Source organism: the organism of the source record quoted next, unplaced genomic scaffold (assembly GCF_019419815.1).
Source record: "Pyrus x bretschneideri cultivar Hongxiangsu unplaced genomic scaffold, Pyrus_bretschneideri_v1 Contig1, whole genome shotgun sequence".
Lineage (NCBI taxonomy): Eukaryota > Viridiplantae > Streptophyta > Magnoliopsida > Rosales > Rosaceae > Pyrus > Pyrus x bretschneideri.
The window spans coordinates 16,044,840-16,070,303 of NW_025999390.1; the positions used below are offsets into that span (position 1 = coordinate 16,044,840).

The 25,464-nt window shown below is 37.4% G+C and overlaps 3 protein-coding genes and 1 pseudogene across 4 annotated transcripts; 2 read left to right on the top strand and 2 right to left on the bottom strand.

The window, feature by feature from the left end:
* Nucleotides 1–5,555: 5,555 nt before the first annotated feature.
* Nucleotides 5,556–10,730, bottom strand: LOC125479557 (annotated as a pseudogene).
* A 3,015-nt stretch (nt 10,731–13,745) lies between these two features.
* Nucleotides 13,746–14,646, top strand: LOC125471652 (protein RTE1-HOMOLOG-like). Its single transcript, XM_048572346.1, has 2 exons — nt 13,746–14,037; nt 14,118–14,646. The coding sequence occupies exons 1-2, from the start codon at nt 13,768–13,770 to the stop codon at nt 14,538–14,540; spliced, it is 693 nt and encodes a 230-aa protein (XP_048428303.1). The 5' UTR covers nt 13,746–13,767; the 3' UTR covers nt 14,541–14,646.
* A 1,109-nt stretch (nt 14,647–15,755) lies between these two features.
* Nucleotides 15,756–17,940, top strand: LOC125471681 (thioredoxin H-type). Of its 2 annotated transcripts, XR_007253804.1 has the most exons (4): nt 15,756–15,894; nt 17,116–17,238; nt 17,349–17,565; nt 17,699–17,940. XR_007253804.1 is itself a non-coding variant. In XM_048572403.1 (3 exons), exons 1-3 carry the CDS (start codon nt 15,805–15,807, stop codon nt 17,490–17,492), a joined length of 357 nt encoding a protein of 118 aa, XP_048428360.1. In that variant the 5' UTR covers nt 15,756–15,804; the 3' UTR covers nt 17,493–17,671. The 2 variants fall into 2 exon arrangements, 1 of the variants encoding a protein (XP_048428360.1); XM_048572403.1 differs by lacking the exon at nt 17,699–17,940 and having other exon boundaries at nt 17,349–17,671.
* A 608-nt stretch (nt 17,941–18,548) lies between these two features.
* On the bottom strand, nt 18,549–24,076 carry LOC125479559 (beta-galactosidase 3). The gene is made up of 19 exons (XM_048589023.1): nt 23,719–24,076; nt 23,492–23,587; nt 23,248–23,360; nt 23,060–23,126; nt 22,830–22,922; nt 22,575–22,718; nt 22,307–22,395; nt 22,102–22,207; nt 21,917–22,004; nt 21,671–21,789; nt 21,419–21,583; nt 21,087–21,265; nt 20,680–20,789; nt 20,495–20,604; nt 20,295–20,405; nt 20,095–20,211; nt 19,810–20,012; nt 19,339–19,675; nt 18,549–19,244 (listed from the first exon to the last, which is right to left on the bottom strand). Exons 1-19 carry the CDS (start codon nt 23,887–23,889, stop codon nt 19,098–19,100), a joined length of 2,565 nt encoding a protein of 854 aa, XP_048444980.1. The 5' UTR covers nt 23,890–24,076; the 3' UTR covers nt 18,549–19,097.
* Nucleotides 24,077–25,464: the final 1,388 nt, after the last annotated feature.

A 25,464-nucleotide genomic window follows, 5' to 3' on the forward strand; every position in this document is an offset into this window, starting at 1 on the left:
TTCTTCCATTATTTGAACTCCTAACCGTGCATTAAATTTACATAATGTTTTACATGTGCCACAAATTACTATGAATCTGTTATCTGTGTAAAAACTGTGTAGAGATAATGGATGTTGGTTCATTTGTGATGATTTAGATTTCTTTATACAAGACAAGGCAACTCAGGTGATGTTGTACTAAGGAAAGAGTGATGATGGAGAGCTGTTCAAAATTCTAGTCAATGTGTTTTCAAAGTCTTATACTGTAGAATTGGAAAGATGTGCTGCATTGGTTAGAAAGAAGGTTAAGAGTTCAATTTGGCACAAAAGGTTGGGTCATCCATTTGAAGAAATACTTAGTAAAATGTTGATTGATGCTCAGTTACAAGCTAGTATAGATACATGTCTATCTTTAAGCCCTGCTTGTATTCATGGCAAGATGAATAGGTTGCCATTTCACGTAAAACAAGAAAGGTCAAAGTTGTATTTGAGAAAATCCATTCCGATGTGTGGGGACCTTCATCACAGAAGTCTATAGAAGGTTTTAGGTATTACATAAGCTTTGATTGTTCTAGATTTGTATGGATTTTTTCGATGATAAATAAATCAGAAGCTTTCTCAATCTTTTGCAAGTTTTATGCTTTTGTTGTTACTCAATTCAATGGATCTATTAAGTATCTTCAATCTAATGGTGGAGGGGAATACATGAGTAAAGAGTTTAAACAGTTTTTAAACAGAAAATGAATGATACATCATATTTCATGCCCTTATACCCCCCCAGCAAAATGGTTTAGCTAAGAGGAAGCATCGACATGTGGTTGAGACGGCCATTAACCTATTGTCAGATGCTCAATTGTCTTCATTGTTTTGGTATCATGCTTGTTCTCATGTTGTTTTCCTTATAAATAGAATGTCTTGTAAAGGATTAAGAATGAAATCTCCATATCAGGTACTTTTTGGTCAGAATCCTGATATTCATTCTTTAAAATCTTTAGAGCTGCAGTTTATCCACTACTTCGACCTTTCAATACTGATAAACTTCAGCCAAGATCAACTCAATGTGTTTTCCTTGGATTTACACTAGGAACAAAGAGGTCATATGCTACAACATAAAGACAAGGAAGTTTATTTTGTCGAGGCATGTAATTCATGATGAGACAGTATATCTATGTCAGCAGCATGTAGATCACAGTTGTTCAAAAGTGACTCAAAGGCTTCAAATTCTCCAGTAATAGTTCAATTACTAGTTCCAAGTGGGAATTATCAGCATATTTCCCAAGACATGAATACAATATCAGTGACAGATCTAAGTCTCAATTTAAGTTACAGAAATATGGAAGCAATTGATACAAGTGATAGAGATGGAAGAGATGCAGAAGTCAGTGATAATAACAGAGTTAATTCAATAAGTTTAACAAGTTGCAGTGACAGTAGTGCAAAGTCCAATTCCACAAGTATACAGTCAATTTCTCCAAATTCTTCACATCATCACTTTGGTACAACATCCATGTTGCCTGTCCACTCAGACACTCAATTACAAGTAATTCTACCTATTTCTTCACAGTCTGAAGAATTGCATCATAGTATGCCATCAACTCATTCAATGACCACAAGGTTAAAGAGTGGCACAATTGAAAGAAAGAATTATGCTGCATTATTGGCTACTTTTCCTAAGTTAAATTCTTTACAAATAATTGAGGATGATCCATTTATTGGTGTTTTTATTCGTTTGTAGCTGATATTGTGGATGTTTCAGAACCTTTATCATTCAGAAAAGTTGCAACAATGCCACAATGGCAGGCAGCAATGCAAGAAGATTATGATTCCCTTAGAGGTCAAGGTACTTGGGTTCTAGTACCATCACCTGAAGATAGAGCAATAGTGGGGAGTCAATGGGTGTACAAAATAAAGAAAAGTCCAGATGGTAGTGTTTCCAAATATAAAGCTAGACTTGTAGCTCAGGGTTTCTCTCAAGAACATGGCATTGATTACTTGGATATATTAAGTCCAGTGGTACGACATACTACTGTTAGAATTGTCCTAGCTTTGGTTGCAATAAATCATTGGAGTCTTAGACAGTTGGATATTAAAAACGCCTCTCTTCATGGGGATCTACACGAGGAAGTATACATGAAACAACCTTAGGGTTTCACTGATCCATCTCATCCTACGCATGTTTGTAAGTTGGTTAAATCATTATATGGTTTGAAACAAGCTCCTAGAGCTTGGAACTCCATGTTTACAAGCTATTTAGCTGCTTTGGATTTTCATGCTTCAGTTTCAAATACCAGTTTATTTGTAAAGAATGATGGTGTATATACAATCACACTCTTGTTATATGTGGATGATGTAATCCTCACTGGTTCAAACTGTATAAAGGTGCTAAAGTGATTCAAGAGTTATCTGCAATATTTGATTTGAAGGATATGGGACAACTTACTTATTTTATGGGGTTATAAATTACTTGTAAGAAGAATGTGAATATATTTGTAAACCAATCCAAATACATCAAGGATTTGATACACAAGTTGGTATGGATTCTTTTAAACCACTAAATACACCTTGTAAACCCCATCACCAGATGTTTCAATTAAAGGGACCTGTGTTAACTGATCCAACATTGTATAGGAGCATTGTGGGATCTCTACAATATTTGACATTCACTAGGCTAGATATTGCATTTGCAGTGAACTCAGTGTGTCAATTCATGACTTCACCAACTGAAACTCACTTTGGAGTTGTCAAACAAATTCTCAGGCATCTTCAAAGGACATTGAATACTGAAATTGTTTAATCTGCAGTAACATCACCACAAATTAATGCATTTTCAGATTCTGATTGGGCTGCAGACTTGAATACTCGAAGATCAGTGACTGGTTATGTTGTGTATCTAGGAAACAATCCTATTTCTTGGCAATCTAAGAAGCAAACCTCAGTGTCTAGGAGTTCTACTGAGGCAGAATATAAGGCCTTGGCACGAACAACAGCTGATATAGCTTTGGTTAGGAACATTTTAAATGATTTAGGTGTGTTCTTGTCCAATCCACCAAGTATCCACTGTGATAACATGTCTGCAATTGCATTGAGTGCCAATCCAATTTTTCACTCCAGAATCAAACATCTGGACACTGATTATCACTTTGTAAGGGAAAGGGTTCAACAAGGTGATTTGGAAGTTTTGTACATACCAACAGATAATCAAATTGCTGATGTATTAACAAAAGGACTGCATAGTCCTTCATTTGTCAAACATTGTTACAATCTCAAACTGGGAAATCCCAGTTGAGATTGAGGGGGAATGTTGAAGATATCATCAGTGCCACATCAGTTTTGCCATGTCAGCAAGTTAGTTGGAAGTTGTAGCTAATAGAATTGGATATAGTTGGTTATAGTTGGTTATATCGGTTAGACAGATAGCGTAGGAGCTAAGTCTTTCTCTAACTCTATATAATTGTGAAATCAGTTAGTTTGTAATTAATCAAGTTCACTAATAGAAAACAATTGTATTCATTTCTCTGATCCTCTCTCTTCTTCTCTAAAGCTTTTCTCTGCAACTATTCATTTTTCTGCAATTCTCCTACTCTGTTATGAAATTGGAGAACGGTTGAAAAGAAAAAGTCAGGATAGGCCTAGGCCAATCCTTGTCTCTTCGTCCCTCCGCGACTGGCAAAACTATGCATATAGTTAGATAATCAGCTGTTTCCTCCCAAACCCTATTTGCAAATCTGAGAAAGCAGTAGAGAGAGCACCTTTACATATCTGTATGTGCTGAACTGAATGCAAATTGGTGGGAGTTTAAGTTTTTTTTTTCCATATTCCATAACTTGAAAGGTTGTGCGTGTCTGCTGTCATCAGAAAACAAGGCTGCAAGTTTAAAGCGTTTATCAGCATATGATTTGTCTCTTCATGGACCAGTAAATATTCTTTTGGTTGCTAGATTTCTCGACCGCTAATTAGTTGTAATGTACTTATCTCACCCATGTTGTCTTCGGAATTAGGTTAACATAAACCATGCTGCAAAACTACGCATATAGTGTATTAGGGTTCTTAAAGTTCAAAATCTAGTTTTAGCATAGTATTTTTTGTTTTGGTATTGTGTTTAGAAGAGTGCTTGGGACAGCTGCACACGAGTCCATTTGATTGTACTTTTCATATAAAACATCCAAATTCTAACCACGAAGCATTGGTAATAAAAATAGTTCTTCTATAATATACTAGTGTATGAGATGTATCGGTGTTTGAACGGTTAGATTGAGCCTGTCATATACTCATTTATACAAATTAACAGGTCCAGTGTAAGTCAGTGCATCCCATATATACACTGGTAAGTTGTAGAATTTTCATAAGTAAACAATTTCGAAATAAATGATATCTTCCCCAAGATTTTGGATCCAGGAACAAGGGGATGATATTGTAGGGATGGAAGGCATGATCCTGGTTGTATATGTACTTATTTCTGTATTGACTTTTAGTCATAAGGTGCTTGAATGCGAGAGGTAAGTAGAGCTCTCCCACTTGCTTTCACAGCCCCACGGAATTTTCATGTAGCAATCTTACTTTTCCCCAACAAATCTCTTTGAAATGGATTGATATATGCATATGGACGACTTTTCTGAAATGACATGCATCAAAGTGAAGGCCAATAATATTCAGTTTCAAAGAGAATGTCGATCGTGAGTTCTAAAATTTCTGTATAATTAAACATATATATATCTACAAAGGCCAAAACTTATTTTCTTGGGGAATTAATTTTTTCCTTTTTGGTATAAACAAAGGGAAATATCCATGAAAGCAGTATTTCCTGAATTGTGTGTCATCATTTATCCCAAGTTTTCTCCATTTTTAGCCAAAGAAAATTCGCGTACAATGTTTGTTCTCAAGTCTGACCAGATAGCCAAAGATAACCTTTTTTTTTTCCTTCTCTTTCTGTACGAACATCTCCAACGGCTTTAGCTAAACCATGTTGTTTGAACTTTGATTATTTTAACTCAAAACCAAAGCTTGCTTGACAACGTAGTTATATCCCTGCTAACTTTTGTAAATTGTTCCAAGCATTGACTACATTGAGAAAGAATCAAAGAGCAACGTGGAATGTAGGAAAATGAAGAACTCGAGAGAGAGGGTGCAAACCATATGAATTGTATTTTAGACTTAACGAATTGGATCCTTACAATTACAGAGCTTTTATACACACACATCCAGCTTAAAGCTTCCTTCTTACGCTTCTAACAAGACACTAATCTTTGTAACAACTTAACAGTTTTAGAATGACATAACAGCCTCATTAATTAACCAACGATGAGCTGTCATTTATTGATACTCAACATAATTTAGTCATAAAAGATAGAATAGTTTAACCACCTGTGCACTTTTTGGCACCAAAATTTTCTGTGATTCCTAGAAAATTTAATGAATTTAATAGTTCCTATTATACCTAAAATTCAATTATGAAAAGCGAGATTAAAGGCGTTTCACAACTTAACATATAAGACTTTTCGGTAGGAAACAACCGAAATTGTGCCTGTTATTCGGCATAGGGTAGCTGAACGAGAGATGCCAGGTACCGGTCAGAACCATACGTGAACAGTGAACCTATGCTTCTTTTCTTCTCAAAATTTTTGTGTCATCCCTTACAAAGTTACACCTATCATAAGCTTTACTGAATATGGTACTGGAAATGCCTTTCCCTAAATCCTTTCTGTTTTCGATATGTTAAGTGAAAATTACAGAAAATTCAAGCACTCTAGATGATCGCCATACATACGTCAATGAAGCAAGTCTGTCAGCTCGTCGATCTGATGCTGTTTCCCAGGTTACGGCTTAAGGGTTCGATTATGTCGATTTTTATCTACCAAAACACGATCTCAATGAACTCTTTTGCTTCTTTGGGGTTGTGGCAATATGCGGTTAGTATATTCATAACGAAAGCTCTGCTGCTTTCAGTGAGAAGATGAAGCACGGGGCTTACCCTTGATGGAGTTGAGGTGTTGGGTCACGAATATGATTCCCATTACAAGTATGAGGCAACCAACCAGGGTGCTGAAAAAGAAAGCACCTGGTTGCCTGGTCTGGACGAACCCGTACACCCCGGTATTGGTCACAACAATAAGATCAGCAAGCCCATCGTTTGAGAAGTCCTCGGTGATCAGGGCGTATGAAGGCGGTGCTGGAAGGTCAACGGATGTTACAATACTTCCTCCAGGAGAAATCACCACAGCCTGTTGTTCTCCACCAGCAAGGATCACTTCGTGAATATCATTAACTCGCAACGAGAATGACTTCAGTGTAGGGACCACGTTACCAGCTTCCATCATCCCTGATGGAGATGGAAGATTTGACCATATAGCACCCGTCGTCAAATGCCACTGCCAAACGGCGTCATGACCATGCAATCCAGGGGAGTATGAAGTTACCTGAGGGAAAGTACAATTTATAAGTTGCCAATTCAGCGTAAGAAAACAGTATCCTGTACCTTACAACTTACAAGATTATAAATGAAATTTGTGAGTGATCTCATCCCAATCCATGACGTGAGAAACTTGTAGTAAGGATAAATTTTGACAGATCGGATAATCAAAATGATTTGATTAGGTTATCCAGGCAAAAGTCCATTCTCAAAACAACCACAGGAAGAAGACTAAAGAGGTCAAGATTAGAATGCATACCTCACCACGATTTGTCAAGAAGACAACATCACCATGACTTCCCTTACGATGCCTATGGCCATCCCTTCTTGGAATGAGAATGGGAGTTGCTACCTCCAACGAAGCTAAATCATGAGTTCGGCCAAAGCCTCTAGAATATTCCCCATGTTGGAATACGTTAAAAAGGGAATGATGACATATAGAAGCATTAAATAGTTGCTCTCGTACGGGTACACCAGAGGTCGCAACAGCCCAACAGGGACGGAGCACTTCCATGGATCCACTAGCAACAGTCTGCTCAGCGCCATTTCCCCCTACAGCCTGCAGAGAAGGCACACATTGTCACATTTATCACCCATGATTCAGCCATAAACAAAATGTACACTTCAAATAAGTGGCCACTGGCCACCAGTTGATTATGTCACATTATTCCCTACATTTCCTCTTCTTTTTTTTTCTTTGTGCTTTTCCACCAATCATAAATCTTTTATTTATCATTGTGCTTCACATCCACCGAGTACTAAATTTTTAGCTTGTTCGGCCAACTGGAATTGAGATAAGAGACCAAAGGTAGAAAGTCAAGAGATGTGCACCTGGACATGATCTAGGACTCCGTCACCATTTACATCAGCATGAAGGCCGCCCTCTTGAAGATGAAGCTGATGAGATCGATAAATTTTGCATTACATCGGTTAAGTCTAATATAACATAACTATTCCACTTTTGGTTATGACACAAGAAGGGAAATTGTGTGGGCATTTCGTTTACCTTACAGAAGGTGCGGCCAGGTTGCCAAGTGAATAACTTCTATTGCTTCTTTTTGATGAGCTACAACGACATTAGGGACCCACCAAAGCTGAGTGTGGTTTGTTATGGTAGGAATATATTGATATGGCTGTATCAGCAACATAAACAGGTCAAAAAGGAACTTCAGCATACAATAAACAATTTTAGATTTAAATTGTTCACAAGTCACCTTCTTAGGTTTTGCTGAACCAGCATACTGTGTAGCTTTTCCAATCAAGTTTGAAATTTTTTTTGTTGAGTCCTTTCCAGGAGGATGGTTTTCTTCTGGCTTGTGGAAAGGTAAGTTAATAGTCTTTCCGGATGTTCTCTTCAATGTTTTCCTTTTGTGCCGCCTGAAATGTGCAAGTTCCAACAAAGTATCTTCTCTTCTATCCTGATAATGGCATGCATATTGGCAAATCACTTTTCACAAAATAATACATTGAATTGAACAGGAGTGCAATTAATGGAGTAAAAGACAGTTTTTAAACCTACCCAATGATGTGGCATAACTCCAAGGATAGATTCTCTGAATTCCCTACATTCATACTACAATGTAACATGTATCAGGGAACTTATCTCAAAAGAATCTATCATAAATGAGGTCCAAATAAGCATGATTCATAAGGAGACGACAAGATGAAAACTACAATACTTTAAAAGGTAAAGAAAAAAGTGTACGGGAGTGCTTTGTGTGTGTGTGTGTGTGTGTGAGAGAGAGTGAGAGAGAGAGAGAGAGAGAGAGAGAAAGAGAGATTTCCATAAGCTTCTTGGGACCATTTCAAGTCGGAACTCAAATATTTCACATGTTACAAAACTCCAAAGTAAGAGTTTCACAGCATTATATAAAAAAAATGAAAAATTAATTAGCATATCATACATTGGGTGACTGTAACAAGTAACTATGCAGTTTTGTAAATGGCAGAATAACACACCTCTCCTGGGCGACGACTGTTCATAGCCTGAACATCAAGCTTGTAGTTATGCTGTGGAATTAACCGTGAAGCATCTGAAGAATTCTCTTCAAGATTCTAAACAATCAAATGACTATATCAGCTGTTTGAGAAGCAAATACTTGAATATTCTTAACCAAAAGTTGGAATCATCAATCAAATAAGAGTTAAACACCAGGTAGTAGTGTAATAGCAACATGCATCTTGTAGTAGTGTAATAGCAACATGCATCAATAAGATGCTAAGAGAAAAAATTCTACCTTGTACACCTGCTATAAATTTGTTGAATATATTACACCAGAAAATTGGTGTCTTTTAGTTTCTAAGTATAGTATGAACTATAAAGCAGAGAAGTGTCAAAATAAAAGGCATATGTACAAAACAAATGAAGATCACCTCATTCTTTCTAGTCCATCTCACAGTTCCAGAGTTGCCAGCAAATGCATAAAAAGCAAAATGGCGTAAATCCACAGTTCCTGAACTCCCAGAAGCCTACACAAGATAGATAGAAAAACCTTCAAAACACACTACTACCAAGAACCAAAAAAGAAAATAGCTGTTTATTACTGGTTTCATATAGTTTGTCCACCCAGAAGCTCAAATCTATGCATTATCATACTTCAAACCAAGAAATGAGAATGCTCAGTAAATGCAAACATCTGTAGATCAGGTTATCCACTCTAATTACAAAATGCAAGAGTTTTTCATCTATAAACCAAAAAAATGTTTTTTTTACCTCCTTTTCAGTTAGATTTCTTCTATGCTGCTCAGCACTTCTCTCTGCCATCCCAATTTCTTCAAAAGGGTCCATGGAAATCTAAAAAATGACAAGAAATCACCTTTAAGAGCACTGTAGACTGAGTACAAATGTGAGCCTTCAGTTTAAACATTACAACGGCAATAACAGGTTAAAATGTAGAAGTCTGGTTTCAATCAAGTACTCCGAAAAAAGAAGTTAAGACAACAAGAACAGACAACAAAAGGAACTTGTGAAATACCAGGAGCACAGAAGCAATGAATATAGAAAAATGAAAGATGTAACAATCGCAAGTAAGTCCAATTTGACCGCTTTATAATCAATATTCATCTTGACAGAAAAGTGAAAAGAAGATTAAGGTCCGCATTTCTTTGTCGACATCCTAAAAGTTTGTAAAGACATTTAATGAAGGGATGCTAAAGCTAGTAGATAATGCTTGTAAAGATGAGCTTTAAAGTTCGCAAACAATATTGGCAGTGGGTTATATACTTGTAACCACACGTGCTTTCTCCATAACGGATACTCGAAAGAAAAGTTGATTTGTAAATCCAGAACAAATGGAAACAAATTAGAACCAAATAATATAACAAGAAACATACATGAGGCTGCATTTCCATCCTTCCACCAACAATCACCAATCCTGTATCCCCATGCTTCAAGGTGTAATTACTTATTGAGATGGCAATCTCCCTATGGTGAGCATTATGTGGAAAATCCTCCTGTAAAATGCCCACTAGAGTAAGAATACACAATCGAATAACACCAACCAAGTCACTATTTCCCTAGAGAGATACGAACAAAATTCCAAACTTTCCACAAACCTGTAAATCGACTTTCCACAGCCTTTGGAGGTTGGAATCAAAGCACATAACAGACCAACCCGACGTAACAACGACCAAAACTTGCCTGGGTCTTTGCCCCGGCCTAAGCTTGTCAATAACCCCGGTAGCCATTGCCACGGCCCGTCTGCCGGATGAGATGCGGATTTTGTCAGGCAAAAGGCTAACCTCCGCAAGCACACGCGCGTTGCTGAATCCTTCGTCCACACGCCTACTATGAGGCTCCAAAACCTAACAATAACAGAAATTATCTATAACATTAAACCCTAAACATACCTAACAAGCAACAGTGAAAATTAAGAGAGAGAGACCTGGATTTTGGCATCGTGAGTGGCGATGAGGACTTCCTTCTTGCCGTCGCCGTTGAGATCGGCAACGATCGGCGGAGGAAGGCGGTCGCCTTCGAACTTGATTGGGTAGTCGTCGGAGAGGTGCATCCACGCCTCTCTGAAGGAGAAATCACCCTCGTGCTGAAATTTCAAACATCAAAATCCAATCAGAAACAATTCGTTTCGATTTCAATCGAAAAGAAATGCACAAATTCGATCGTCATTAGGGTTTTTTAGGATTTTGAAGGGACCTGAAGAGAGAAGAAGATGGCGAAGGCGGAGAGCATGAGAATTGCCAAATCTCGCTTCCTCATAGCGAAGTCTCTGCCGCCGAGAATCCAATTTCGCGGAGGACGGAGTGTTGAGCTGCAGTGGTGAGTGGAGCCTTCTAGACTCTCCGACTGTGAGAGACCGTCACTTTCGGGTAGATTTTACCTCCAGTGTTCCAGATAAGCGCGTATTACTTCCGGAACTTCCTTTTGCTTTGCCCTTTCAATTTTTTATTTTTTTAATTTAAAAGAAATTATCAAACGAAAGGTTTTTTTTTTTTTTTTTTTGGAACCAAAAATATTATCGGTGTTAATTTAGCTTATCAATAGACTATTAACAAAATGATTCAAATTTGTCTTTAACAAGAATTAATCTAAAATCTCTCAATATTATCGACAAAAAATAATTGAGAGATCTTAGATTCAATTTTCATCAAAATTTAAACCACATTATTTTTAGTCTATTGTAAAATGTCTAATCTCTTCATTTATAAAAAATTAAAAATAAAAAGATAAAAATTTAAAAACGAAATAATTATAAAGGGAAGAGTGCAAGGAGTAAAAGGGATAGGAGGAAATGATTCCCCTACCATTTTTGTCAAGACGAGATATCTAATCCTGGGTTAATACTAACCCACTAACTAAACAAGCCAAAATCACCAGAAACAGGCAGATCCCAATAGACCTGGCAATTTTTTATATGATCTGTTAACACGACACGAAAATAATAAGTTTCGGGTCAATACGATAACTAATCGGATCATTATCGGATCACACGATAATATCCATTAATAACGGGTTCTTAATAGGTTTACACGAGAATGACACATGAGTAACCTGTTTCGACACGATAAGAAAAAATTTATTTCATTGATTTTAATTTTTTAAACTACTAAAATAAACTTACTATAAAATACAATAGATATAATGAATATGCATATATTGTTTATTAATTATTATTCTATTATTATTTTAAAATTTAAGTTTTATTCACTTATTTATTTTTATAGTATATTATAGGCAAAGATTGAGATTAAAAATCAAAAACACATTAAAAATAAAAATATCAAGTAATTTAAAAATACCAAACACATTAAAAAATTATAATAATTAATTTACATGTGCGAAAAATATGAAAAAAAATATGCATCATCAACACTTTGAGGATAGGTATATGATCGTTTGAATTTTTAAAACCATACAAACTCTCATGAATAGTATTTTTAAAGAAGTTCAAAATAAACAAAATTCATAATCATTAATGTATAAGTATGAAAGATGTGAAAGCATAATAAACGTTCATAATTGCATCATCAACGCTTAGACGATGGTTACATGGTCGTTTAGATTTTTAAAACTCTCCAAATCTCATGAACAGTATTTTTTATTTGAGTGCAAAATTAATAATAATTATTGTAGAAGTGTAAAAAATGTAATCACTCATAATGAAAAGCTTTACAACTTTTATGAAGGATCAACTCCTATGTATATACTAATTTAGTATTATGTTTTACATTTTTTTGGGTCAAATTATGTTTTTCATTTTCATTTTTATTGATTTATGATATATTTTTCTTAACGGATAACGGATCGAGTTATATTACCTGATAATATTAACGGATTGATTTCGGATCGGGTCATATTACCCGTTTACTTTAATGGGTATTACACGACACGACCCGTTAAGCTATCGAGTATGATACAAAAACGATACGAATACAAGAAACACGATACGAATGCCAGATCTAGATCCCAACTCTCCTTGACCCAAGTTATACGCCCCCGGTTCAGCTTTGATCTGAAGCCTCAACAACCGCCCGCGGTGCTGCGCTCATTTTCTCCACTGCTGCCCATCCAAAGGTACTCCCTCTGCCCCTCTTCCTCTGTCTCCACGATTTGTGTTTGTGTTACTACTCTTACATTTAGCCACAGTTCTTGTACCACTTTAACTTTTCCTGACGGTTTCTCTTAGTATTCGGTGTTTGATTTGTTCTGATACTTCCACGCCTTTTAGTGGTTTCACTTTAGCTAGAAATGGTGATTAAAGATGTTTAATTAGAGTTCCTAACTGATAAGGAAGTTGGTGAATTTTTTTATTCGAGCCATATTCTAATTTAATTTAAACTATAAGATTCGAAATGGAATTGAAAATGAGAGTATACTACACTAACCAACTTGGTTATGCCACTACCGCTGAATTGGTCCTCTTTTGTATGGTAAAGATAAAGCTAAACATTGGTATTTTCAAAATACGCCAGTAACAATTTGTATATTGGTTTTTCAAATGTCGGAATGGCTATGATACTTGCATGTATTTAATGAAATCATCATATGACTGTTGGATATATTTCAATCTGACCATCGAGGGGGTGCTTATATTAAATATATGTAAGTATTGTAACCTGAATTCTATGTTTACTGGGAAATTGCTAGGTTATGATGCATACTTGAATTTGGGCTAGCTTCCAAATTATGTTCATCCCCATATTTTTTTGGGACAAGTTTGTTATGTGGAGAGGAGTTGGATGCAGAGCTATTTCGACCACATGCCATTTTACATAGGAGAAATACTAGACAACCACAACTCGATAATGGATAATCGTTTCTGTTTGTGATTCATTGATAATACGCTATTGCGTAGTTTAGTTAGAGCTCTTTGTGCCTCCTAATATTTTTTGCCAAGAAAAAAGGAGGACAACTGTTGGCAAGTCATGATTATCACCCCTTCTAGGCCCGGAGAGGCTATGAGGAATTTCACCTTACCCGTGCCCACAGTCAAGCAGACTCACCAGCTCAGAGCATCGAACCCGGGACCTCCTACATTTTTTCTGTTTATTGATCTGCTGAACTATGCTGCTTGTTACAATGTGATTCACAATTTCATTTCGGAAGTGCATGGAGTGTGCATCGGAGCAGTTTGTTTTCGGGCCAAAATATTTTCCATCAGATGCCTAGACTTTATCTGGTTGAGAGATTTATGTGCTTGCTTGCAATGGTATATGACTTGAGGAATGTTTGGCCAGAAGATGTTCAGAAAGCATTCCATTTTATCTTGTACATAACACGATTTGAAAATTCTGTCTAATAGTTGTTGCCTTTAATTTTGGCAGTGTCTTTCCATTTCGGCTGTGAAAGTTAAGATAAACTAGTTTCATATTTGAGAAGTGTCTAATGTTTTTGAGACAATTCAGCAGCTTTTCCAATTTTGGCAATGGAAACAAGTGCAGGCCCCGAGCACAACTTGATGATTGATAGAAGTGATTCACCGACATTGCAAATTGACCCCAAAAGATCCCGGTTCCCATGCTGTATTGTGTGGACACCCCTTCCTGTTGTTTCATGGTTGATTCCTTTTGTTGGCCACATTGGCATATGCAGGGAAGATGGTGTGATATTGGACTTTGCGGGGCCCAATTTCGTGTTCGTGGATAACTTTGCTTTTGGAGCAGCGACTCGCTACATCCAAATAAGCAAAGAAAAGGTACATGCACTCTTCATATCTGAACCCGTATAACCTTCTCGTTCCTGCTTCATTTATGCTCATTAAAATTTGACAAACAGTGTTGCGCTATTCCCGATCCGTCTGAGTACCTAAGTGAGGATCAATATGGGCAGAATGAACCTCGAAGCGACATAAAGACATGGGATGATGCGCTCCGGAAGGGCACTCAGGAATTCCAACACCGAGCTTACAACCTTTTTACCTGCAATTGCCACTCCTTTGTAGCCAACAACCTAAACAGGTTAGGCTTTCGGTCTGGTGGGTGGAATGTGGTGAACCTTGCAGCTCTGATCTTTCTCAAGGGTCAGTGGGTGAGCACAGCAGCCGTGGTGCAGTCCTTACTACCGTTTTTAATAACATTCTGTCTCGGAGTTGCATTAGCAGGTTCAACCTTCCTAAAGTACTTAGGTTTCTTCACCGCCTTTCTTGTCGGTTGGTTTCTTCTTGGTACGTACTGTTTCAAGAGTTTGATCCAATTGTAGATTCTGCTATTTGAAGTCTTCGTACAAAAACTTTGGATTTAGAAACGTGATTCAAATGTATAGAACAGTTGCATTTGTTAGCTACTTTCGACATTATAAAGAACATATTTTCCCTCTTAATTTCGAAGCGTCTCTTTTATCTTAAGAAGGCATGTGTTCCACGAATCGAATGTACAAAAATAAACTCCATGGTCGTGGTCCAGTTTTGTAGTATATAATGGAAGAAAGTTATTAGATTGGAATACTCTAGCTTACGGAGAATGAGATTTAAATTTGGGGTGCAAGACACAGGCATACTGCAATGACTAACTGGCTTAACGCTCTTTTGCATGCTAATTGGCTTAACTCTCCTTTGCATGTGCTAAGAAAGTTCTTAGACTAACCGGTGGTAGAATAATAAGGGTGTAATTCCGTTACAGTTATGTGATAATATTTGATACGTAATTATGTTTGGTAGGATGTGGAATTTTTGGACCACAAATATGGATTAGTTCTAAAAAAATGTAAAACATATCAATCCTATTGTAGTAATGGCGTTCAACAAATTAATTAGGATTGAATTTTCAACACAATGGTTAACCAAATATCCCTTTGCCAAGAAATGTCAAGGGGGTTGTAGTTTAAGTGATTAGCAATATTTACTCATCAAATTTTTGATGCACAAAAGCTTCTTATTAAACCCTTCCCAAAAACAGAAAAGTGAACTGTCCGTTTTCATATGATAGAAATTTTTGTGCTATACCAATTATGCGACATAGTCCGATTCAATTACTTTGCAACGTTGAAAAGAATCAGTCTTATCAATATCTCCGTCACTACTTGAGCTAATCCTTGGAACACTCAACCAAATCATTCTTATTAACGAATGCAAGTCGTTTTCTAATTTTTATTATGATACCAACTAGTTATTGGTCTAATGATATTGGTCTAGTGATACTAAGTTTGGTTTTTTTTGCCCCCATTGATTGGCAAAAGAATAAAATACGAACCAATGGATATGATGCTCTTGATTAATTAGGTCAAGTTCTTAGGATCCAACAGTTGGAATTAAATGCCCACAGATGATGCCATGGGTTTGTGCGCAATACGTTCACAGTAAAAGCCCCACCTGCCATCTGCATGCATTACGCGTTCCCGTCCGTACGTTGCATGGGAATCTCTCCTTTTTCACAGTACTTATATCCCACCCATGGGAATTACGTTTATTTTGTGAGGTGTTATTTTCTAGCTGTTTGTTTCTCGAGAAAATTTTACAGAGCGAAAAATGGCAACGGAGGAGGGACAAGTTTTCAGCTGCCACACTGTGGAGGCATGGGAGCAGCAGCTCCAAAAAGGCAACGACTCCAAGAAGCTGGTATTCTTTTGAATTGCACCAAATTCATTACACTTTTTTTCATGAAAGATTTGTTTGATTTTTGTAATTTCGATTTGGTTTTCCGTTGTGTTTTTTAGTGATTTGGGTTCTTGTTTTTAATGAATCTGAATAATGGGTTTCGTTTGGTTAATCTAGATTTATGTTCAAATCGTAAATATTTGTTAGATGCTTATGATTTTTGTGATTGTCCTAAATTATTGGCACTGAGATCCTAGCAAATAGGGTTTTTTTCGAATTTTTGGAATTTTCTTTTGAATTTTTTTTACTTTTCCATGGAAATTATATGGATCTCTTCGCTTGATTCGTTCTTGGAGAACATTTTGGTGAAATTGTTCAATGAATTGGCTTCGTTTCTTCTGTATTTGTACAAGGGAAAATTTGAAATAGGTCCAATTTTATAGACTACCTTTTGAAATATGTTCAATTTTTAGTGACTTTTGACTTTTGAAATAAGTCCAATTTTTAGTTACTTTGGATCCATTTCAAAAAACTCCTTTGTACAAATTCAATCGTATTTATTTTTCTTTTGTAATTGGTTTTGGGAAATTAGAGCCAGAAATTTTCTTTTAACTTTTTAACATGTGGGAGCAGACAAAGGACACATATGTTCATCCCAGGTTTTCTTTTTGGTTGTAAATTAAGAATAATCCTAAGTTGAAAAAGACTTAAAAGGGTAATGGATTCAGAACTGCATCATTAATTTGCCTCTGGCTTGGAGTCATTTTCTCCCCATAAATACCTCTGTTTAATTTTTCCGTTGTTTCCATTTGTTTATTCAATCCGATGACAAAAATAAACACAATGTGTACGAGATAAAAAAAAATGTTGGTTATCATTTCCTTTCTAGTATACACCAGTGTATGCAGACTTAAGTACCGGGATCCTTGACTGTTGGATCCTTGTTGATTAGATCCTTGTAGATTAATTGCTCCGAGGCATGTCATATATCCACGGAGCTTAGTAAAACTTTCGTTTGTTTCAACGATACATACTGTCAATTGTCTCTCTTCATATTTTAAAACGAAAACAACAGTGTTTCCATGATTATACATTCTCAAATTAATTGTTCTATTTTTGTTTAATGTGGAGTTTTATAGAGTTAAACTAAGTGCTAGAAAGATTGCAGATTGAGGGAAACGTTATTTGTCATATATGCTAGTCGTTTACTTTCTCATGAGAGCTCCTCAATGAAAAATGCAGATGGTTATTGACTTCACCGCCTCATGGTGCGGACCATGCCGCTTCATCGCACCATTCTTGGCCGAGTTGGCTAAGAAGCTGCCCGAAGTCATATTTGTAAAGGTCGATGTCGATGAATTGAAGGTACGTAATATTCAAAAACAAAATGAAGACATTTGTTTCCAAAAGAGAGAATTTGATTTAGAATCCGCATACTGTAAGAGAAACTCACTTGCTAGTGAACTTTGGTGTAGACGGTCGCGCAAGACTGGGCGGTAGAGGCAATGCCGACGTTCATGTTCCTGAAAGAAGGGAAGATCGTGGACAAGGTGGTAGGAGCGAAGAAGGACGAGCTGCAGCAGACGATTGCTAAGCATGTGGGCACTGCTTCTGCCTGAATGTCATAAATTCCGATCAATCTATACTATACTATAGCAAAGCACACATGGCCACAGACCTTATGATGTGCAAGTAATGTAGACTTATATTTTAACCTTTTGAGTCTTGACTTCGTCCTTAGTATTGTGAGTGGTACTTTTCATATGGTTGCTACATAAATGCAGTTCTATCTAGCTCATACATGGTTTGGATAATTTGTTACTAGATGTGGAAATTCTATCTAGCACAAGGCCTAACGGTGAGAACTCTTGCGTCTGACCATCGGACCAGGTGGACTGTCGGATTTACTCACAAAGAAATGAGTTCCTTTGTATTTAGGTACCACTTGGTCTTGTGTACCCACAAACCACCATATAAGGAGAGATTTTTTGGTACCAAGTATTCAAGGGATACTCTACATGTTATAATGCACTTAGAGGAAATAATATATTTTTTTTTATCTCTTTACTTATTTTATGATACGTGAAGTACATGTTTAAATACCAGGTCTCACTCTCACTCTATTGTGAGTGAGCCGGAATTGCAGGTTGAAATTAATATGTAATGGGATCTTATATCCTTTGTATCTCTCTCTTTATGTGATATCAATTAGATAAGAGAAACAGACACGCTAGGTTGTATGTTAGTCTCTCTCCAAACTGCAACCTGGGATGGGATTAGGGCATTTAGAATTTTAAAAAGTTTGTCATGAGTCTCGGATGTTTTTAGTTTTACAGTCGAGGGTATAATTTGTGCTCATGAAAATCTTGGGTCCCAAGATCTCTTTACAGCAGAAGCCGAAAATTTTACTTTTACTGTTGAAGGTACTAACAAGTTGGTAATTACCCTTACTTAGTCATGTGCCTCGTCACTCTCTCATGGAATGCATGGACGGATAGTGATTTCCACATTTTAGTTTTTTTCTTGCGGCACTAGTTTTTTTCATTCCTTCATCGAAAAGCTAAAAAATAGAGAGAAATTGCATGAGGAGAAAATAGGAGTGCGGAAATTCCGAGTCATCATCAGACACAAGCAAAAACAAGAGGAAGTAACACCATGAAATGAACAACACCATCAACACAAAGACTTGGATTCTTTTCATTCATGAACTCTCTGCACAGTACGTAAACAAACGGTGTCACACTAGGATCCTCTCCCAACATGAACCTACATTTTACCTAACTGGATTTGGGGCATCATTTTTCCCCAACACTACATGAACAGTAAAAACACTCAAACAGAAAACACATCATTTCCCAGTGCCCATATATCCCGTTAAAAGGCCGGGTACCGGAGCCTGACTCACCACCCTAGGGTCCGAATTGTCGAACCCCGAGGTATATACAAACTCACCTAAGTAACAAGATCACTACTTACACAAGTCCTTTAAACTTAAATTAACAGCTAATTGCGCTTTGGCTCCGAATATGAAAATACCCTTCACCAAGAGCAACTACTACTACTACTCTTCATCAGAAAGGAAAAACTATGGCACTCCACCTAACTGCTTTTGCTATGTTGCTGTACTCGATCTCTTATTCTTGTTTACTCGCTTCTTCTCTTGCTGTGGTGTATAATTAAGGCACTAGGGTGCAACAATTACGATATGTTATCTCATTCTTTCACTAACCCTGTGAATTGGGTTCCACGTTTGTTGAAGTTATGGGAGCACACACAGCTTCTACTGACAGCCGCTTCAACACCTTCGGACATGGATCTCCAAAGTTGCTGTTGGATATGGTGACTGCACATCTCTGCTTCCCTATGCACTTCTGTGATGATCAAAGATAAAAAGACAGAACACGGTTCAGTAAGAGGGTTATGAATACTAGTAGATTCGGAAAACCAGATAGCATTGTTTAGTACCTTCTGCACTACAGAGTACGACGTGGTGGCATGGCAAGTTCCTTCTTGGTAGCTCCCACAGGTTCCCAAGGGTGTTCCGAAGCTAGCGAATTTGATGGAAGAGATAGCCTGCCCTGGGTTACAGCGCAAATGAACCTTAGGGCTGTGGAAGTCTTCTACTTTTCCATAGCTTTCGATGTGCCAATTCTTGATTGTTGGGTGGTATTCAGCAACCTCGGAGCAAACACTGCTCACAGCTCTCTTTACAAGAGAAATTCTAGAGGGATCCCCTCCAAGTTCCTCAAAAAGTACCAACAGATTTTGAGTTGGCTTTAACCAAGACCGAGGCACATGATAACTGAAAAAATGAAATTCACATGGAATTTAAGAGGAGAATTTGTTTGCCGAGTAATCCACTAAATGTTTATGCCATACTTTCATACTAAAATTGTCGTTGTAAAAATACAAAGTTTTCATCATAGCATTACTTACTATCGTTGTGTGGGTTTTCCGCAACCTGATTGACACTTTGTAGGCCTAAACCCTCCAGCATAACTGCACCCATTGCAATTACCATTCGCAAATGCTGTCCAATATCTCCCAATGCTCTGCCCATTAATCCATATTTGGCCTTTTCCCATTCCCTCCATGTCCAAAGCCAATGGCTCGCTTCCTTCAGGTTCATTGAAAATAGTCTGCAAAGTTAAGTGAGTATTAATAATTTTGTTCTCCTGTTTTACATTACCACATAGAGTTCCAGTTTCCTTAGTTGCATACCTTGTGCCAAGTCAATGGCTGCTGCTTCTTTTGTGCAATTAATGATCCGCTTATCCATTCGACAGAGGAAAAAGCATTTTGAGATACAAGATTCATGGCTTCTCCTTTCAGTCCGACCTGTTAGGATAGCAGGGGTAAGGAAAACTGTCTTTTTTCATAGAAAAATAAAACGATTTGATTTCCAAAGTAAGATCGACTACCTGGTAGGTCCACTTCTGCCAAGATAAGTCCCATTTTCCCTGGTTAAGTCCATGAAGTGCAACGGGGCCAAGGATTCCAGTATTCCAAGCCTCAAAGTGTCCGCCCACATTCTTCAACAAGCAACAATAACTTGTCAGAATTAGAGAAGATGAACAAATAGAATAAGAAAAAAAAAATAATTGTGGCAAACAATACTAACAGGTAATCCGACGGCAACACTCAGCAGTGCAATTTTGTTTGTTCCGGCACGTAGATTGACCTTGCCAGTATATGTGAATCTCCTACTCTCCCTTGTTCCAAAGGCAGAACCTGTTATATATTTGTTAAGTTTTTTTTATTGTTATTCAAGATAATATCCATGCAAGAAGCGAATCAAAATTGTACCTGTAAGCTGTCCATTAATGAAGATGTGCACAGCATGGCCTGTTGATTGAACTATAAGGGTCGGGAGTTCCCCTCCATGCAGGAAGGACTCAGATGAATCAATATCGACACTGCAGGCACATTGAAAGAAAGATGATGTTTTAATATCTATCTTTAAGGTTAGGAAGGATGTCACTGAAGGCATATGTAACACTGTACTGAGGCATACGTGAGGGTTGTTTGTCTTTTCAAATTGCACACCAAGCTGGTCAAATTGGAACACCCTTTTGAAAGGCTTTCTAAGAAATTCATTACTAAATCTTTCTTGTGTGAGGTAAAAATACTTCAAAGAAAATGGAAACGCAGACCGGCTTTGGAGAAATCATGAATGGTGATAAACAAAAGAGTTAGTCTCAGGAAATTCTCACCTAGTTATGTACCAGAGGTAGTCAGTACTATCCCTAGTGACATTTATCTGTTCCAATAGACCAGGAGCGGTCATTGTTGAGCTGTCATCCATAGAAGTAAGATCTTCATCATAACTCTCCCATGATAGCATAGGAATATTTGTTGGCAACATTTGCATTTGTGACGTTTGAACTCCAACCTAAGAAGAAGGAACGGCAAAAAGTTTCAATCTCAAAAACTTCTAAATCTTTCAATGTTCAAAGGAGATAAAGACTTCTGTTCCCGAAAGTGCGGTCTCAGATTCTGTCAGAATAGATGCATCATAGTCCTTTACATGTTCAATGTCAAATACCTTTGCAGTGTTAAAGACTACATTTCTGCAATCAGGAAGGATACTGATGGACCAAGGAGGCAGGTTGTAGTGCATGTTATTAAACATCACTCTTGCAGCTGACTTGGAATCATGGTTTGAAAGAAATGCAGAGCAATCTCCTGATTCGGAAGTGTACACATAAGCCTGGAATGCCAAAAGATACCAAGAATTTAGTAAACAAGATTAACTTATGCAAACACCAAACGCTAGTTTGAGAATAAAGGTGCAAACCTGTTGAAAATTCCCCAGTGAAGTTATGATTGGATCCGCTGATACTAAAGCCCCTTCACACATCTTAATAGCCTTGTGAAGCTCCTTGAGGTGACCATACTTTGGCTGCCTGATTAAACCTAATATATTTATAGTGGAGCAGTTAGCTACATTCTCAAAGTTCCAAACTTACATGCAGTAAACTGGTATCTCACAACACAAACAGAGACACCAGATCAGTTTGCTTAAGCATATTTTAATTCTCACCATATTCATCTAATGGAGCATCATAGTCGTAGCTGGTAGTGATGAAAGGGCCCCCGGCCGTGCGTCCAAAATTGGTACCCCCATGGTACTGTTTCACAAGGAAACACAAGAATTCAGTTTTCCATGATAGGTTTTAATACTGCACATCTTTCGTATCCTTAAAATAGCAGTGTATGGAAACTGACCATGTAATAGTTAACAAATGATCCTCCTTTCTGTATGAATGTCGCAACTGCATATGCTAAATCCTGAACTGGTCGTTGGTGAATTGGACCGCCAAACTCCGTAAACCTTCGCAATTATATTGAAAGAAAGAGTCAAATGGATATATTTTCATATAGCAAATTAACAAACTTGGTATTCCTAAGCAAACAAGCATATCAAACATACCAGCCACTCCATGTCTCTGTCCAAATCGTAGGCTTATAGGGTCTGTTGGGAGAGAAAGAATCGCAGTAGAAACCGTTACAAGTGTTTATCTGTCACATCACCATCCACAAAACATTTGAGTGACCACTTTAATACAAATACGAGTCATAAAACACTTTAAGAGCTTGAGAATTGGTACTCCATTGCAGGAATGCGAAATAACAGGAAATGTATAGCAATACAACTATACAAGCTAAGATCTGCAGCATAAGGAGTGTTAATTGCTCACCACTGGATCTGGTGCATCTTCTTCCTTGCACATCACCCATGGCACTCCGGTGTCCAACCCAACCGCCATTTCCGCGGCCCAAGTAATGTAATTATGGCCAGCAGCTCCGAATAACTTACTCTGCGCTCCATACTCATTTTCAATCTGAACCAAATGAACAAATTTAACATCTATTCTTATAACTCAACTGAAATACTTTAATACCATCAAACACGAAATCAAGAGAAACGCGGAAAATCGAAGAGGCTCATATACCTGAGAGAGTATGATGGGACCACCCTGAGACTCAAACAAACTTTCACTCTTCATCAGTCCCACAATCTTTTGTGTGAACCCTTGCATTGCCCTCTGTATTTCCAGACGAACACATTAAGAAATTTTACTGAATAGTAAACAGTAAATACCTCCCAGAAAGCTCCATGAATTCTACTTAGACAAATTACGCAACATAAGTAGGTAAAATGATTAAAGCAAAGAAAATTAACCTTGAAAGGTTCATTGTCTGTTCTGAAGCTGATGCCTGGAACATACTTCAGCCAAACAGGAAAACCCCTACAAACCACACAATCAGAAAAATTATTTACTTTTTTTTATCTATCTAAAATTAGGAAAATCCTAAAAAATTACATATAAAAAAAAAAGCCAAATTATAGGGTCTAGAGAAAAAGAGTACCCAAAGTTCCACTCAGCGCAAACATAAGGGCCAATGCGAAGGTGAGCATAGAGCCCTGCCTTCTGTATGGTCTTGAGGAACCTCACCAGATCATACCTCCCTTCAAAATTGTACTGAAACCCAGCACAAACCCAGCAAAATTCAGAATTCGAGGGGAAAATAAACAGCAAACAGAGCAGAACGAAGTACCAAACATTGACTGTAAAAAGTAAAAATGAAGAGTTAAAAAGTGAAAGAGCGATACATTGCCAGGAGTAGGCTCATGCACATTCCAGAACACATAGGTTTCAACCACATCAAGCCCTCCATCTTTTGCCTTCTGAATCAGATCTTCCCACATCTGAACCAAAATTACATTTCTCAAATCAAATTAAAAAACCCAGAAAACTTAAGAGGGAAATGATGCAATTTCTTAGAACAATTGTTGAAAAAATGAAAAATTAGTGAAATGGGAAAAAAGATTTGGATTACCTCAGGAGTGCTTCTGGGGTAATGTATAGACCCAGAAATTAGGATTCTTCTCTGCCCATTAATCACAATGGCCTTCCTGTCATATGTGACAGCACAGTGAACCAGCTGAAAACCCAGCAGCAAAAACAACCCCATGAAAAAACCCAGCTTGGAAGCTGAGTTTGGTTCCATGGCTTTGCCTTCTCTCTCTCCTCCTCCTCTCTCTAAACTAAAATGGTAGACAAAACTCAAAGCAGAGAAGGAATTGTGAAATGTGGAAGGAAGGAGAGAAAGAGCAGCAGCAACTCAGAGAGTGTGGTGAAGCAGCAAGGTGTCCACACTCACAGATCTGTGACTCTGAGCAGAGCTATATAATATTTGTGTCTGTGTGTCTATATATATATATAGGAATCAAATAGGAAAATACTGGGAAATTACAGAAATGTTTTTTACTAGTGAACTTATTACCAGTGTAACATATGCAGACAGATTTGACCGAGAACAATCATATGCAGGCGGACAGGTCGCAGGGGATCACAGTTGAGAAATCACAAGTGTCAAGGCTCGTCACTGCGTGGCCGTTGGCTACAAGTATAACCTGTCAAATAAAGGGGGGTGAAATTACTTGCTTTTGACCTAATCTGGAATCTGTAGAGCGTTGCTTTAGGAATTTACCATGCAAGTATAAATTATAGCACGCTTTTAACCTTAATCTTGTAAGGTCCACTTTTGCCCTTATTTCCATTAGTACTATTGTTTTCTTGCATAATAAGTTTGACCCCTTTTTTGCTCTTTCACCAATAATCTTAATGTTAAATCAGGAATTTGAAGGTAAATATATTTGTATCTGAAGTTATGTGTTCGAATTTGTTCTCCATCAATATTTTTAAATCATATATTTGGGTAATCAAAGTTATTCATCATAATTATATGGATATTGATAGAAAGTGAAGTTGTCTATAAAGGCGATCAAAGCATAACGAGTGGTAATAAAAGTTAGTAAAGATATTCAGGGTTTGATAGAGCGTTAATCAGGCTGATGGAGTAAATTAGGGTTCTAGCTTTCATAGGCTCACTTTCTCTTTTGCACTCATCTTATTTGTCTCTCTTAATTCTCCTTCACTTCTCAAAAATTAAAGACAAATAACACTTGGTAAATCACCCATCTTGTTTCTTTTTCTTTCTTTTTTGGCCATGTTTTTGTAGAGGCTTTGACCATGCCAAGGTAACTATGACCAAAGGGTAATATCGTCATTATATGCTTCTTTTGTGACCCACATATTGGCAGTTCCATGTGATCCCACAAACCCCTTTCGTTCTTGTGAACCCTAATAAACTCCCGGAGTGTGATATTCACACATTTCTTTTTACTTCTCACACACCTTTTTAATTTTCGTCTGTCGGATCAAATGAAGTGAAAAAGATCAGTGAACAGAAATTAAAAAGAGGTGTGTGAGCACACCCCTAAACTCCCTTCCCTCCATCCGTCACATTTTTGGCATGTTTCTTCCTTCGCACCGACTCCAAACCTTTTCTGTCCCAACTCGGCCTTAGTTTTAATCTCTCCACTACATTGTAGAAAAAAATAGTGACATCATGTGTTAATAAATAAGAGCTTATTTGGAAAGTGATTTTAAATTACTGGAAACGTTTTTAAAGAAAATGATTTAGGTTTCAAAAGCACTTGAAGTGCTTCTTGTAGAAAACACTATTTACGTGATTTTTGCAGGAAACACTTCAAGTGTTTTTCTAATATTAACTTCCATT